Source organism: Eschscholzia californica, unplaced genomic scaffold (genome assembly GCF_041429995.1).
Source record: "Eschscholzia californica isolate CP2 unplaced genomic scaffold, dmEscCali1.0.p SCAF_4, whole genome shotgun sequence".
NCBI lineage: Eukaryota > Viridiplantae > Streptophyta > Magnoliopsida > Ranunculales > Papaveraceae > Eschscholzia > Eschscholzia californica.
In genome coordinates this window covers 21564822-21580794 of record NW_028238461.1, presented here as the reverse complement: position 1 = coordinate 21580794, position 15973 = coordinate 21564822, and the positions used below count along the sequence as shown (strand labels likewise).

At 37.6% G+C, this 15973-nt stretch overlaps 2 protein-coding genes across 4 annotated transcripts; one reads left to right on the top strand and one right to left on the bottom strand.

Moving 5' to 3' along the window:
- The first annotated feature begins 3758 nt into the window (after nt 1-3758).
- Nucleotides 3759-8504, top strand: LOC147543621 (protein phosphatase 2C 77-like). Of its 2 annotated transcripts, none has more exons than XM_086637145.1 (5): nt 3759-4018; nt 4698-5678; nt 6028-6345; nt 6438-6543; nt 7827-8504. In XM_086637145.1, the coding sequence occupies exons 2-5, from the start codon at nt 4821-4823 to the stop codon at nt 8159-8161; spliced, it is 1617 nt and encodes a 538-aa protein (XP_086493271.1). In that variant the 5' UTR covers nt 3759-4018; nt 4698-4820; the 3' UTR covers nt 8162-8504. The 2 variants fall into 2 exon arrangements, with proteins under 2 accessions (XP_086493271.1, XP_086493272.1); XM_086637146.1 differs by lacking the exon at nt 3759-4018 and adding an exon at nt 4036-4187.
- A 1384-nt stretch (nt 8505-9888) lies between these two features.
- On the bottom strand, nt 9889-15317 carry MKK2 (MAP kinase kinase 2). Of its 2 annotated transcripts, XM_086637147.1 has the most exons (9): nt 15097-15317; nt 14884-14968; nt 13291-13425; nt 12580-12804; nt 12295-12477; nt 11933-12156; nt 11552-11597; nt 10660-10760; nt 9889-10178 (listed from the first exon to the last, which is right to left on the bottom strand). In XM_086637147.1, coding segments are annotated over exons 1-9 (1089 nt in total). In that variant the 5' UTR covers nt 15186-15317; the 3' UTR covers nt 9889-10177. The 2 variants fall into 2 exon arrangements, with proteins under 2 accessions (XP_086493273.1, XP_086493274.1); XM_086637148.1 differs by lacking the exons at nt 9889-10178; nt 10660-10760; nt 11552-11597 and having other exon boundaries at nt 11929-12156; nt 15097-15261.
- Between the last annotated feature and the right edge of the window lie 656 nt (nt 15318-15973).

Sequence of the window (15973 nt, the reverse complement as noted above, 5' to 3'; positions counted from 1 at the left end):
TTTTTTAAAGAGATTAAGTAGAGAGCTGTCTGTTTCGTTTGGGTTTATTTTTTCTCGATATGATCAGAATCGTTGAGAGGATCAATGGTGTAAATCATTTCTAGCAGGGATTTAACCGTAATCACGGTATAGTTGTGGACCGAAGTGTAAATAACGTAGAAGGATTTGCGAGCTAGTTGTTACGGAAGGACTTAACCATAAACACGGTATAGTTGTGGACCTAAGTGTAAATTACGTGAAAAAGGGATTGGCTGTCAGTTTTTGTGTAGGGGCTTAACTGTAAATACGGTATAGTTGTGGACCTAAGTGTAAATTACGTGAAAAAGGTTAGACAACTTGTTTTTGCGGAGGGATTTAACCGTAAGGGTTATTTCCCTAATGGCCCCCAACTTTCTGACCAGCTTCCCGCCTGGCCCCCTACTTTACGAGAAATACCCATATGGCCCCTTTCCGTTATAACACCGTTACTCTCTCTCCTCCATCATGTTTTCTCTCTCTGCCAAGTCACGCCACATCATCTGTTATGCCACCTCATCACCTTCTCCGGCAGAGGTCGCCGGCCGGCGACCTTCAAATTTTTTTTTCTCTCTTCTCTCTCTCTCTAAATTTTTTTTTTAAAAAATATCTCTCTCCTCTCTCTCTCTAAACTCCGTCGAAGGGAAACCTTCGCCGTAGCTAGGTTTGTTCATCACGAACAGACCAGATCAGTTTGAAGGTCGCCGGCCAGATCAGTTTGAAGGTCGCCGGCCGGAAATTTGACCGGCCAGCGACCCTGTCGGTGAAGACGATGATGTGGCTGGTTTTAACGAGGTGGCAGAGAGAGAAAACATGCTGGAGGAGAGAGAAAACATGCTGGAGGAGAGAGAAAACATGCTGGAGGAGAGAGAAAAGAAATGGAAGAGAGAGAGTAACGGTGTAATATCGGAAGGGGGCCATATGCGTATTTCTTGTAAAGTAGGGGGCCATGCGGGAAGCTGGTCACAAAGTTGGGGGCCATTAGGGAAATAACCCTAACCGTAAACACGGTATAGTTGTGGACCGAAGTGTAAAATCCAAATTATTTTAGGAAAATCGCGTGAAAAGGCTTCTAAATTAAATGGAACTGGATGACTTGTAAATAATGAAGGGTTTTTAAATAATATGTAAAATTAAATAAGGATGTTTGTCCCAGTCATCGCTTTCCCTTCTGTTATTTATATAGATGTGGGGGTCAATGTCAAATGTTCCGAAAAATTTTCTTTAATGAAAATTTAATTTGAGGTTTAAAGATGATGTGGCAACATTTAATATTAAAATCTCTCAAGAAAAGCTCAATATTTGAGCTTTCGTTTGAGGATCTCAATTGTTTACTCGTTATTAAATATGATTAGTTATATTTTGAGCCCTAATTTGTGACCAACTCGACGTTTTAACTCTATGAGTGTCCGACATTTTATTTGCCCCCCAATGGCCATTTTTTTACTTTTTCAAGAAATACCCTAGGTCCAAAATAATGAGATTAATTCCCAAAAGACTTTACAAACTAGGATCTTTGTAAAGATCACATAAACATTTCTGTTGTTTCAACATAGTTTCACGGAGCGGATTAAAGCATGACTAAGGCGGTTTAGTTGAGTTCAAGTAACCTGCACATGGTACAAAATTTGATGCACAATCTGGTATTCGTGTTTGTTTGTTTCTTTCACCATTGATATACCGACTAACATCATCATCAACAAAACCATATTACACTATTCATCTTTCCTCTCCCTCTTTTCTCTTTATTGCTAAAACTACTTTGGTTTAGTGTCATTTGTAGAGCTTAAGAAGGGTTGTATTGGGTTAGTCATGATCATCACAATGTGAAATCGTGTGTTTGAAGGTTTAACGGGTTTGTAAAGTGAGGCTTCAACGCAGAAGCTTCGTTTTGAAGCTTTTGTGTTAATTTGAAGCTTCACTCTGGTTTGGGTTTCCCCAAATCAGATCTAGGATTTGGGAAAATCCCAAACCCTAGTGTAGAGAGATACGGGAAGAGGAAGACGAAAAAAAGGATGAAGAAGAGAGAGAAAAGAAAGTTCTTTTTTTAAGTTTAAAGGTGACCGAAAAAAGTGGTCGTTGGCGACCTTCGTCGGAGAAGATGGTGAGGTGGAGAGAGGAAAAGATGAGATGGAGGTGAGATGTGATGAAGTGGGGGAAATAAGAGTAGTTGAGGTGGCCTTTAATGTGTTTAAAATTTGTGGAAATTATATCATTTTGACATCCATGGGTATTTCTGAAAAATATTGAAATCTTTTTGACCCTTAGAAGTCAATCGAACTGTCGATCACTTACGGGAGCTAAACCAAAGAGTTGGTTACAAATTCGGGTCAAATTGGAATTAACCCTATTAAATACAAAATTCCTCGTACATGCACCTAAATAATTTAAATTTCTAGAGTGTTTATTGGATGTGTCTTTTGATTAAAGATTTCCAAAAAACAACAAAAATCCTGAGAAAATCAAACATAAATCCACTGAAAAATGGCAACCATCAACAGAACATTTCATTAAGATCAACGCTGATGCATCCTTTATTAACATAACATCCAACACGGGAATAAGCTTAATAGCTCACAATGCAGATTCAAAATTTATAGAAGCTCAAGTGACATCCTCGAGGGCAAGAAATAGTGAAGAAAGTGAAGCAATGACAATTTTATATGGCATGGAATGGGCGAAAGAACAGTACCACAAGTCAATTATAATAGAAAGCGACAACATTAACCTTATCAAACACATTCACAATAGTAAACATTCAGTTCACTGGCAATCTTTAATCCACCTCCGAAGAATACGCGAAAACAGAAGAAATTTCGACGTAGTTCAATTCAAATTCACAAGAAGAGAACTCAACTCGCAAGCAGACAAGCTGACAAAATGGGCTAGAAAGAAGAATAAAAGTAAAAAGTGGAATAATGTTCCTTGTATTTTAGTTGATAAATATTGTAATAACGTTTTTAGTAATTAATGTATGGAAAGTTCAAAAAAAAAAAACAATTAGGGAAGAGAATCGCAAGTGATACCTGACATATATGAAGATTTAAGACTTTCTTTTAATTGCAAAAATGGTCCGAGAGGAGGAAAGTTGGATGACTGTAGGAAACTGTTATATTTCTTCTGGATACTTGTAATATGTTTTCTACACATAACAACTCACTTGATTTTTTAAATTGATTATATTAGACGTGTTCATCTATCATTAGTTTAGACAGATTTTCACTATTATTTTAAACAAAATTATTATTAAAAAAGTTTCTTATCGGAATCGAAGCTGTAAATGTCTAATGAATATCCCTCGGATTATAATCAAGTATAGAATTTTTATTGAATAGACTATCGTTTTCAAAAAAAAAAAAAAAAAAAAAAGATAGACCATGGTTTACAAGTCTATCTTACCCCTAAATTCTCCTAAAGAAAAAAAAAAAAAAATCAAATTTAATAAAAAAGAGCAGAATTAGTTGACTTGACATATATTGACCAAGATTGAGTGTCCCACATGAAAAATGTTAGGTTTTGGTTCACCTCACCCAACAGAGAAAATTCAGAACTAATTACGTAGACGGAATAACTAAAGGACATCTGTCCTCACTAGGTATCACACGTGGCATATCTTAATTGGTTTCCGTTACACATCGTAATCAGCGTTTTTCTTGTCGGAAATTAAAAGTAGATGGAAGGGTACTTTCGGTATTTCAGTCCCATTGATAGACTAAAGGGGTATTTTTGGTATTTAAAAATTTATCAAACACCTGTCTTCTTCTCTCTTAAAGATTCGATCTTTAGAAATCTTCTCTCACTAGCTTTGGACGCAACTATTTAGATTTGCAGTGATTTGCATTTTCCCACCTCCCCCCTCTTTTAGTTTCTCTCTCTAAAACTATTTTATGTAGCAGCAAAAAAATATGAGGAGAAGAAAAAGAGGGTGGTGATGATGACAAGGGTAGTAGTAGAAAGAGAGAGAGAGAGAATCTTAAGATCAAGATCGAATATCATCTAATTGGTAAGTAATTTCTTGTTGATTCTTTATACCCATGTTTTTTTTTCTTAATTTAATTTACTTTCTTGTATGTGATTGGTGAGATTTTAGGAGAAAGTGGTATGGGTTATAGAGAGAAAGAAAGATGGGTTACCTCAGATCCAGGGAACCCTAGGTTTAATGGAGAAAAAAGGTTTTATCTTTATTGTGGTTCACTTATGATTCATGGGTTGTTTTGACTTTATTACTATTTCTCTCTCTCTATACTCTCAAGATTTCTCTTTCTGTAGTTTACAACTATTACTTGATTTGATCGTAGTTTTCATTTCATTTGACTCTCAGAGCTTTTTTAGGTCATGTCTCTCTCTCTCTCTCATGTAATATGGGTAGGTTAGTAAAGTTTCCAGAGGGATGATATGGTTTTTGATAAGGTCTAGAGGTATCTAGCATATTTATAGAATTAGGGTAAATTCTATAAATGGAAGTTTCAAATTTCACTTTCCCTTTCTAGATCCGATTAGCAATTTCCTCTTCCTTGTACTTTAGCACTTTCTACACAGTTTTTAGGATTGATTGGTGTTGAAATTGTTTCATTATTTAATTACTTTAGATTTAGATGATTTGTGGGTTTGCAAGTTCTTGATGAATTAAAGAAAGTTATCTGAAATCTATAATCAAATGATTCATCTGATTTTTATTACAGATTCTGGGGTGGAAGTTGAACTGGTGATGGAGTAGTTGAAATTTGAAATCTGATTAGATTATCTTAGTCTGAAGGAGGGGTTAATAAAGTTCTATAGTTATTACTACTCAGAAAGAGAAATTAATGGAGGAGATGTCTCCGGCGGTTGCAGTGCCATTTAGGCTAGGTAATTTAATCTGTGATAGCTCAGTGATAGCAACCCATGTGGGAATCACAAGTCTTAAGCTAATAACAGATACAGCTACCTTAATATCAGATTCCACGGTGAATTTAGTTCCAGAGTCTGTTAATGGTGGTGATAATCAACAGAGTAGAGGTGATTCAGTTAATTTGGTTGAGCGAGAGGAAGGAGGAAAAGATAAAGGGTGTGAAGGTGAAACTTTGATCAAAATGGTACCTGAAAGTGAAATCGGTTTGAAAGTAACTGATTCAATCACTCAAGAAAGTGACGATGACGATAAATCATCTGGAGGCATTGATCATATGCTAGATCTTTCACGTTCTCTTTCTGTAGGTAGTGATTTGAGTAGCATCTGTGGTGAAGAATTATTAGCTTTCGAAACTGCTTCTGGGATAACCAGATCTATATCAATGGAGATCGAGAACTTAGATGAATCGTGCTTTCAGAGGGAACCACAAAGTGATCTTGTTAATGTTGTGACAGATTTTGTTGCTCGAATTGGAGAAGATTCCAATTCAATAGGATCGGGAATTCGTAGTCAAGTGTCTCAGGAAAACAAGATTGTCGTGGGAGGTGGCCGAGGTGCTTCCGAATTGGATCCTTTTCCCTTATTCGGATCAGTTTCTATCTGTGGGAGAAGACCTGAGATGGAAGACGCTCTTGCTATTGTACCTCGATTACTCAGAGTTCCTCTTGAGATGTTATCTGTTCATGGCATTGGCGACGGAACGAACCAGAGCTTGAATAACTCAATAACTTCTCACTTTTTTGGTGTTTACGATGGGCATGGAGGTCCCCAGGTACTTTTCTTGTCTCGGGTTTCCTTTGTCCAATTGTTTTTTTTATTATTAAAGTTAGAAGTAAAAATTACCAAGAAGGACCAAAATGAACCTAACACCCTTGTCATGGAAAGTTGTTTGACGAGCAGATTAACGGAAGCAATTCAAGTTTGCTTCTAAAAACCGCTTTACTCCAAAATTGATTATCTAAAATGCAACTTCTGGGTCCTATATCACAAGAATACCAACAATCAATTGATCGAAACCAAGCTTTTAGATAAACCCAAAAATCCAAATGTGTTCTTGTCCATTGATATACATTTTCTTTTAGTTTAGGTGCCTAAAAGTAGTGGTTTTCTTGTTTGTGCAGGTTGCTAACTACTGTCGTGATCGTTTCCATTTAGCTTTGGTAGAGGAGATTGCAACGTTACAAGAATCATTTCATAGTGGAGACATTAGAAATGATTGGAAGATGAAATGGGAGAAAGCAATTACCAATTGCTTTCTTAAAGTTGACTCTGAGATTGGAGGGAATGGCAGCCAAGAACCTGTTGCTCCGGAAACTATAGGATCTACAGCTGTGGTGGCACTTGTTTTCCCGACTCACATTATAGTTGCCAACTGCGGTGATTCAAGAGCCGTTCTGTGTCGGGGTAAAGAGGCCATGCCGTTGTCAGTAGATCACAAAGTAAGAATTTGGTGTACGTAAATTTTGTGTTTAGAATTGCAATTTAATTTATTTTTCTACAGGAAATTGATTGCTTTTATCAACTGTTTCAGCCAAATAGAGAGGATGAATATGCTAGAATTGAAGCAGCTGGAGGCAAGGTCATACAGTGGAATGGGTACCGAGTTCTGGGTGTGTTGGCGATGTCTAGGTCAATTGGTATGTTTTATTATTTTCACTATGTTCTTGTTACCTTTTGCACGTTTCAACATGAGGCAGAGTCGACTCTGACGTAACACCTGTCTCAATATTGTCCTTGATTTTGGCACCACTCAAGCCCACTAGCTTGTTTGACATGGTACGAGGTTTTTCCATAGGCCTTCCATAGAGCACTTCAGATTTCTCAATCTAGGCATAAAACCAACCAGAGGGCATAGCCAATATGTAAGTCGAGTTTTATGTTGTAACCCAGTTCTGGAAGGTCCTTCTAAGCAATGTGGGACTAAGTGCTTTGCACATGAAACTTCTTTTTTCACATCACGTGCCCTTTAGAGGTAGCCTAACAGATTAACTATTTCGGGATGCACAATAGGTAGATCCATTCGTAAGAGTACCTTATGAAAACCAGCCACCTGGGTTTTAACCATCATGATTTTTGTAATGCATACAAGGAAAGTAATCCTCCTATTTGAGGCTGGAAAAGCTGTTCTCCTTTCTTGCTTTATAGAATTATCCAACTATATGATTTAAATAGCAAGGCAACATTTCGTTAGTAACATAAGAAAAACAATATGTATGCCACTTAATCCCTGGCTGCATTAATGGCACTCCAAAGTCCAGATGTGCTATGTGGACATTAAAATCGGCATAGGTGAGAAAAATGACCTACGTGCAAATTGCTATGATAGGAGATACCATAATAGCTTGACTTTGGAATGTATGGATGTGGTAAAGCTGAATCTTGTCAAATATCTGAGGTCCTGAATGAAGTCTGTCGTGAAATCTATCGCATACTATTTTCTAGTGGTGATTTTAGCCTTTCTATATGAGGTATTATGAACAGATATCAGGTGGATTATCTGAGTCATCTTAATCCCCACCGCGTTCAACCGAACTCATGCAAATTTATTCATATATATTTGAGAACATCGATATTATAGTACAAGAAATTAAGCATGAGGTTTCAAGTTCTTGGAAGAACCATACGAGGCAACTCACTTGTGGCTCTCAAGCCCCACCGCAGGGGCTTAGGTCGGCACTCCTATAAATTGGAAGAAAGCAAAGTGGTGATGAATTGCGATTGGTCCGAACGCTCGACCATATCTAAGCTGTTGATGGAGATGTGGCAATGTGTGACCCATGGCTGCCCGTGACCGCCATGGTGGCACCCTAGTCGGTTAAAATTAATAATACACGAGTTTACCTACTTCAAATTTTCATATCTCATCCATGATATTCAAATTTGAGGCTTATATATGTATTTTTTTCCTTTTGATTCACAGGTGATGGATATCTGAAGCCATGTGTAATTCCAAACCCAGAATTCATGTTTGTTCCTCGAATGAAAGAAGACGAATGTCTTATTTTAGCTAGTGATGGGTTATGGGATGTTATGACAAATGAAGAAGCATGTGATTTAGCTAGAAGACGTATCTTAGTGTGGCATAAAAAGAACGGCACTACACCTCGTGAAGAAAGAGTTGATGGAACCGATCCTGCTTCCCAAGCAGCGGCAGAGTATCTCTCAAAAGTCGCTCTTCAAAGGGGAAGTAAAGACAACATAACTGTCATTGTTGTCGACTTAAAAGCACAAAGGAAGTTTAAAAGCAGAACCTAAACGTAAGTTAACCCGTCGTTTGGTCACCAATTAGACCGTTTTACCCCTCACTTTGTTGTCAATTAACTGCCGTACGATGTTTAAACGCATATAACATATAAGTGTTGTTCATCTGTTTCTTTTTTTCGGCTCAAGTGACCAGCTCTAAATATGGACTGTAAATATGAAAACAGGGAAGTTGGGGAATACTCCATGGCTTCTACTACCCTTAAGTTCTGGTTGATTGTATTTGTTTCTGTCTCTGAATTAAAGTTCTCAGAGGCGTGCAATTTACTTACATATTTTCTTCCTCGCCTCGATGTTGTACTTTTGTCTTATGAAGATTTGAAGCAATTAGCAGAAATTTGTTGTTGGTTCGGGAGTATGATTCCTTTGATGTTTTTGGAAATATATTGGTAAATACTAACCAGGATTTATAATATCAATTACAATATTTTCTGCTTGTGGCAAGGGCAAACACTGATTTGTTTCCTGTAGGTACACTTTGCTTAGCGTGGTGTTGAGGTTGATTTTCTAAACACAGCTTTCAAGTAGAAAAACTTCCTTCAGTGTTCATATCTCTAAAAGGGAGTTTGGAAACTGAGAGCATCTCCAATTCAACCCTCAATCTTCGAAATTCTGAGTGCCACATATGATTTTTAGTATTTTTTCTTAAAAACTCTCTCAAACACTCTATTTGGATCTCTAAGATGACGAGTCGAGGATAGAATCTAGAGTGTCCTTTTGAGATATCTCTAATTGTCCACCTCATCAATATTTTATTTTCGACCAATAGAGATCGAGTCTTCTATATTTACTAAATAATTAAGGCCTGTGTTTTGGGGAAATAAAGAAATTCTTCGGGGTGTGAAGTTTTGGGTGGAAACAAAAAAAAATTAGACTTTTTTGTTTGCCCCAAACAACCAAATCTTTTCATCTTCTTCTTCCTTTCACCTACCATCTCCGGCGACTTCCATCATCTCCGACGAGTTTCACCATCTCCGGCGATTTTTTTTTCTCCTCCTCTCCATCTCTGGCGAAGGGGATGAGCTATGGTTTCCAGACGAAACCAGATCTGGTTTGAAGAACAAACCAGACGAGCTCCGGCGAAGGGGAGACTGAGAAAAGAAAGAGAGAGAAAGTGAAGAGAGAGAAGAAAGAGAAACAGAAGAGAGAGAGAGAGATAAAGAGATAGAGAGAGAGAGAGAAAGAGAAGAGAGAGAAAAAAAAGGGAGATAAAGAAGATGATGAAGTCGCCGGCCGTCGCCGACACCATCCGGCCGACGACTTTTTGCCAGCGCCTTATATGGTGCGTTTGGTTTGATTTTTTTTGTTTTCCACCGTCTTCCCCTAAAATATTTCTGCTTTTTCCCCAAAGCGGTGTTCATAATTAATTATTTATTACAAAAATAATTATGCCACATAATTAAATAAGATAAGTTTAAGTTTTGCATTTGAGACAAAAAAAAATTGAGGATTTCTATTTTCGCCACCTAGGAGTGAGAAAACCTCAATTGGAACTTGACATATAGGATGAACGGAGATTTTTTTAAGTTTTGCACAGGACATGCTCTGATTGATCTTTTTGCTATTTCATCTCTCCGAACGCCAAACCAACCAAAACCAAACCCAGTAAATTTTATTGTGGCACATTAGGTGTAAAAGCATATACGACTAGTGTTTTCACATGATTTCACTACTTTAGTCGTTTAGGTTTCACGACTAGAATTACAAACCAGAAGCAATGCTTAAAAAATAAAGAAGATCAAATTATATATACCAGGTTTTTAAATAGTAATTGCCTTTTCATAGATCCATACATATTGAATAAATGATGAGAAAGGAAGGATAATCCTCCTGCAGCTGCACTTTCTTCTCAACATCTAGTTTATAATGTAAAAGTCATCAATCCACCTTTCCTTTATCACCACCGTTGTTCTCACGATTCCGTAGTTTATCACCACCGGAAACATTATATCATTACCTGTTTTCTTTCTTCGTTACGCTGTAAAATTGACGTCCCATGCAGTAGCGAGATCTGGAGAAAGAAATATGCATTGACAGCTTGTTACCAATATAGTAAAACATCCGTGATCGGTAAGAGAAGACACCCATATGCACTGACAGCTTGTTACCGATACAGTAAAACATCCGAGATCGGTAAGAGAAGATACCCATTATCTTATAGTTGCGGTGGTAAGCGGTTGGGTCAAAGATTGACATACGAGCTCAGTTGGTTTTATTTCAATTTTGGACTCATCGGATCTGACTCGCTGAAAACATCTGACTCTATTATATGTTGGACTTGTTTTCAGCCAGGTTTATATCGAGTAGAGTTGAAGTATAAACTTGAGGACATCACTATTTTATCCTTGTACTAGTTATATGTTCATGAGTTAGTTTCAGAGCAAACCGAGTCAGAATTGAAAAGACAAACTGGCAGTATAGTCACCCGTACCACATGACATGATAGACATGGTATTGCAGACAGTACTAATAAACATGGGGATTGGACTTACCAGATTGGTGTTCCGAGTGTGGCTAGTGGTGACCCTGCATCGCTGAAGTAGGATGCTAGATTAACATCCAAGTCTTCGTACTTCCTAATGAAAGGATGTTGCTGGCATTAACATAACCAAACGTATCATCAGTATACTGGTTTCAGACTTCGACTCAAATTTATCGGAGACATACAATACAAACCAAGGATTAATCAGAGTACACCTCTTTTTTTCTACTACTTAACAGTACAAAATTCTCACTTGAAAACTAACAGGGGATAGCTTGGTTGGTGGTTCAAGTCAAGTGGAGCATCTCTCAACAAAAGAAATTCAAGTGGAGCAAAACACCACATACTGGTCTCTGTGTGCTCGCTTGGCAACTGGAGACCGATAAGCGAGGGACGAGAAACTAGGATATCCAAAAAACAAAAGAATAACTTATTTGAAGTAGTAGTATCAGTCAATGAGGCAGCAGTAATCATAGAGTACGGATTTTTTGACGGGGAAAATGGATCAAAGTTAATAGGAGAAGCAGTACCACCTTTGGTAATTGGTTAGTGACTTAAATCGCCACATTCCTTCATTGACTTAGAAACCTAGAACTCATGTCAGGCTTAAGATTGTTCTTATGCTATAACCGAAGTCAATTGTCCTTCGGGACCTAGAGTTCGCTTACAACCGAAGTTATAGTCTTAAGATGTCATATAGTCCATGGATAGTACCGTGACATACAACTTATCCGATTGGCTTTTAAGTTGCTGAGTTTAAGTGGGTATATTGCGTACTTTCTTCCTTTCTTGAACTACGGAGGAGCAAGCAAGAGAATTAAATACTTGGTTCCAAATTTCGCCGTGGAATGCAATAAGAAACCAAATTATTTGACAAAAAGTAGAGAAGGTTATAGCAATACCATTAGTTGAGTCGCTCCCTGTCTCACATCTGGGTCTTTCTGCAGGCTAAATAAAAAAACAAAATTCACTAATATAATTAGAACCTAGAAATAAAAAGGTTGGAGTAACATTTACTAGTTCATGACTTCATGTTATTATGCTAGGTCTCTTAGTGTCAGTCATGGAATTAGTCTGGTATAAATCAGAAGTTCTAGATGTATAGACTTGATTGTCTTTTCACATACACAGAGGTCATAGAGCCACGAATCTAAGAACTGAAGCTTAAATGAAAAGATTGGGCAGTTTTAATTGTACCTAGTCTTGAACAAAATTTGGGTTTGAACAAAATAAATCATTGAGAAAAAAAAGCAGAAATTACCATTACAGTTTTAAATCTTTACCATGCAGAAATAAACGAACAAAATTCCGGGGTAAACTCGTCAGGAGGTGCAAAAGGTAATGGTTGGTCGACAATTGCTTCCAAGAGTTCGTAACAATTACTCCATCCTTCCTCTGCTTCACCTGGGAAATATGGAAATCGACCCATTGCGCACTCTAATATAACTAGCCCTAAGCTCCAGATATCACTTTTGTAGCTATACGCGCCTCCAGTAATTCTCTCTGGCTATTAAACATACATTTCCAGTGATTGACTCAGACTATCAAGATTTAATAAAATTTAATATGGCGGTGACTATCCATCAGAAACTCCATGAGAAGGGGAAAAAGAATAAGTTGTAGTAGAATAAGTAACTTTACTCACAGACATATAATAATATGTGCCGACAAAAGTATCTCGCTCAGCAGCAGTTGCTGCCAGTATAGCACTCACACCGAAGTCGGTTATCTTGACTTCGCCTCTATGATTGATTAATAAATTAGAAGGTTTTAAGTCCCTGTGCATTATGTGTTTTTCATGATGAAGATACACCATACCCTTCAGCACCTTCATATAAGAAAAGATAGCTCAACTTTATACAACTTGTCTACGAATTTATTAGTTTTAGGAATTCTAAGAATTGGATTCAACCACAGAATTAGTACTTGCCTGCTTACACATGGCAGCCAGGTATGGCTCTGGAATTGCTATGACTTTCTTTAAGAAATCAGCTAAGGATCCACCATCCATGTACTCCAAGACTATTGATATGACACCATTATCATAGAAAGATTGGTAACATATAGCAACATTCGGACATTGTGCAGATTGGTTAATTTTCAGTTCTTGGGCTATCTGCTTAATAAGAGTTTCTTGAAAATTCACTTGTATGGCCTGCGTAATATCAAATGTCAGATATCCAGTATAATTTCTTCGAAAGTGGGCAAAATAAAAATAAAAAAGTCAGGACAGTTCGGGTTTGGGAGTAATTTTTATGGTGAGTTTTCAATTACATGGGTTAGTCAATCTTAAGAGATGGAGGAAGAGGGAATAAGTGGAACTTTTTATGGTTGCACTTCGGTGACAGGTTTTTACAGGTGCGAGTGCGACCCCTCCAATTTACAAGAGAAACTCCGTCAGAATTTAATTTCGTCGGTGACCTGTTGGGCCATCTCTTCAGCCTACATTTTGGGGCAGGGCTTCTTAAAAGTTATCTGATCTTGTCTGTTAAGAAAACTGTAATACTGTATATATCTGGGTAAGAGTTGGCTAAATTTAACGAGATACAAATGCAACTCAGTCAATCAATGGAAAGCAGATGAGTGAGAGTTAATCACACATACAATAACATATCTGAAGTAATGCTGAGATTATGAATACCTTTAGGGCAAAAAACTGCCCAGTCCATTTGTGGCGCACCAATTGAACGATCCCACTGCTGCCCTTTCCAATTACTTTAATTACGTCTAAATCAGCTATGCTCAATTGGTTGTCCGAAGCCTTTATAGGGGGTGGCTGAATTGAAAGTGATATGACATGAGTTAATGATTTCATAAACAGTAAAACTATTCCCTTTAACATAATTTTATGTTATTTCATATGCTTATTTATGTATTTCTGACCAGACTGAGGCATTACAAGCAAACGACAATGAAAAAAAGCTACTGCCTCTTTTTCGTTATTTTGGAATTATAACCTCTACTATTTCCTTGGGATGATGCATTCCTATACTTAAATTAAAACATAACTAACCCATAAGGTATACAATTTCATGCAATCTCGGAACGTGGAAAAAATGCATGTGCTGACTTGTGCTTCGGATATGGTTCAATTCCATTTGACCCAGTTCCTTGTGTCGGTTATGTAAATAGAACCCACTTTTTTCTTTGAAAAAATATATACAAGATCTCCGAATTCTTCAAGGTGGGGTTTCGCTGTAATATGGACAAATATTTTACTGCGAATAGAGTTAAAATGTGCTTGATGAACTTGAAATTATCACCATACATAAAGAAATCATTTGAACCTAGCTCCCTTTCCCAATTATGGCCTAGTTCTCTGATGTCTTTTACTTTTCTTTACATTTATTTTTTGGTTTTCTTTGTTTCGCCATAGCAACAAGAATACATAGTTTGCATAAACATCAAAATAGGTTGGTGTTGGGTGGTATTGGGTCTCTCTCACCCCAAAAACTAGCTCAAGGTGTAAGTCTTTTCCCACACATTAACTCACCCTAGGTCAGTACCGGCCCTGACTTTTGGGGGCCCTAGGCGAACTTATCGACGGGAGCCCCCTACACCACATATTAGTCTTTGTCTTCGTTATGATTTTGTCTGTCTTCTTTAAACTTCCTATGAATTAGGGCGTAGTTAACACTTTAACTCTAATTGGTTTCACTAGACCACATCTTAGTACAGTTTGGAACATTTGTTCTTTTAGTGTCTCACAGAGTCGAACCTTAGACTTTACGTTCTCTAGTCACCTACTCTACCAACTCTACTGCCCAAACAGGCTAGATATATATGTGCATAAAAAATACATAACAATACTTACTATATATAAATTGGGGGGCCCTAGGCGACCGTCTGGGCCGCCTAGGCCCAAGGCCGGCCCTGCCTTAGGTGAGAGAGGCCCAGTAACCCCAACACTAGAATGTGTGAGGGAGAGATTGTCGGGATAATCCCACATTGGTTGTGAAACAGTGAAAGGGGCATAAGGGTGAGTTTATAAGTGTGCAAAAAGTCTTACCCCTTGAGCTAGCTTCCGATGATACCATCAACAACTAGTTCATTATTCCTCTAGACACATTTAAACCAAATTTCTCCTTTGGGTTATTATTTGTGTGTATATCACTAATTAGACCCTATGAAGATGCTTCTAGAATCACTAAAATCATTTAATGAAGTAAAAGAGGAAACCCTAGAATTTCAATTTTGACTACAAGAGAGAGAGAGAGAGGGAGAGTTGACTTACAGCTTCATCATCCTTTTGATGAACAATACGAACTCCATCCTTATTAACAAGTAAATCACCTTCTTTAAATGTACCACTATGAGTCCTATTAAGAGAAATTAAAAAAAAATCACCAAGAAGAAATAAAATTAATCAAATTTTAGAAGTGCCTACTAAGATATCAGTTAAATTGAATGAATTTGACAAGTTTTAAGTAGAGATTTAAATGTTTACAGGAATTTAATAAATGAAACTTCATCTGGACGATGTACGTCAAGCTTGAGTTTAGGTTTTAAACTCATTTTCTTCTTCCTCTCTTCCATCTCACACTTTCTCTCTCTAGATCTTCTTTCCCTCTTTCTTTCTCTCTCTCTCTCTCTCTCTCTCTGAAAAATTGAAAGTTTCGGTGGAAAGGAGAAAATAGAGACTTAAAAGAGTGGAAGGAGAGAAAAGTCAAAAGAGTTTGTTGGGTTCGTGTTAATTTTACCGCCAACCATAAGGGAAATTTCTCATACATCCTTTACTTTTGGGTTATTTGCCCTTAGGTACGCCGCGTGCGCCCCTTCATTTTACTTTTGGTACTCCCTCTCTCTTCGCGACCCACGGATGGGGGTTGTGCGATGTTCGAGTCCCACGACGAGTTCCAAGAGAAGATGGGCTAAGAGCAAAAGTATGTGCCCTTTGGCACCCTTGTCCTTATGGTCAAAGAAAAGTAACAACATGACATATTTGCTTGTTTCAGTCCAAGAATATCTAATACTATTACTTACTAATAAAATTAGGTTAGTCTCACAAAATTAGCAGTTAGTTACTGGTTTCATGAGAGGAAAAACAAGAAGAGAGAGTAAGAATAAATAACTATTTTCTTTTTTCATTTGAAAGTCGTCTGAAAAAGTTACCAGCCAACGACCTCCGTCGGAGGAGATGATGAGGTGAAGAGAGGAAAGATGAAGTACAGGTGAGGAAATGGAGGAGAGAGAGGGAGAGATGAGGTGAATTTAATTGGTTCTTAAATTTTTTTGTTTTATTCTTTTTCGGCCCCTCTGGGTATTTGTAGAAAGAGTTAAAATTAATTTGGTCACTGGGAGCTAAAACGGTGAGTCGGTCACAA

Coding starts and splice junctions, on each gene's coding strand:
- LOC147543621 (XM_086637145.1), top strand. CDS start 4,821: ATGGAGGAGATGTCTCCGGCGGTTGCAGTGCCATTTAGGCTAGGTAAT. Junction 6,346..6,437: donor CGTTGTCAGTAGATCACAAA/GTAAGAATTTGG, acceptor CAACTGTTTCAG/CCAAATAGAGAGGATGAATA. Junction 6,544..7,826: donor GGCGATGTCTAGGTCAATTG/GTATGTTTTATT, acceptor TTTGATTCACAG/GTGATGGATATCTGAAGCCA.
- MKK2 (XM_086637147.1), bottom strand. CDS start 15,185: ATGGAAGAGAGGAAGAAGAAAATGAGTTTAAAACCTAAACTCAAGCTT. Junction 14,969..15,096: donor GTTTCATTTATTAAATTCCT/GTAAACATTTAA, acceptor TTCTCTTAATAG/GACTCATAGTGGTACATTTA. Junction 12,157..12,294: donor GCACATATTATTATATGTCT/GTGAGTAAAGTT, acceptor TATGTTTAATAG/CCAGAGAGAATTACTGGAGG.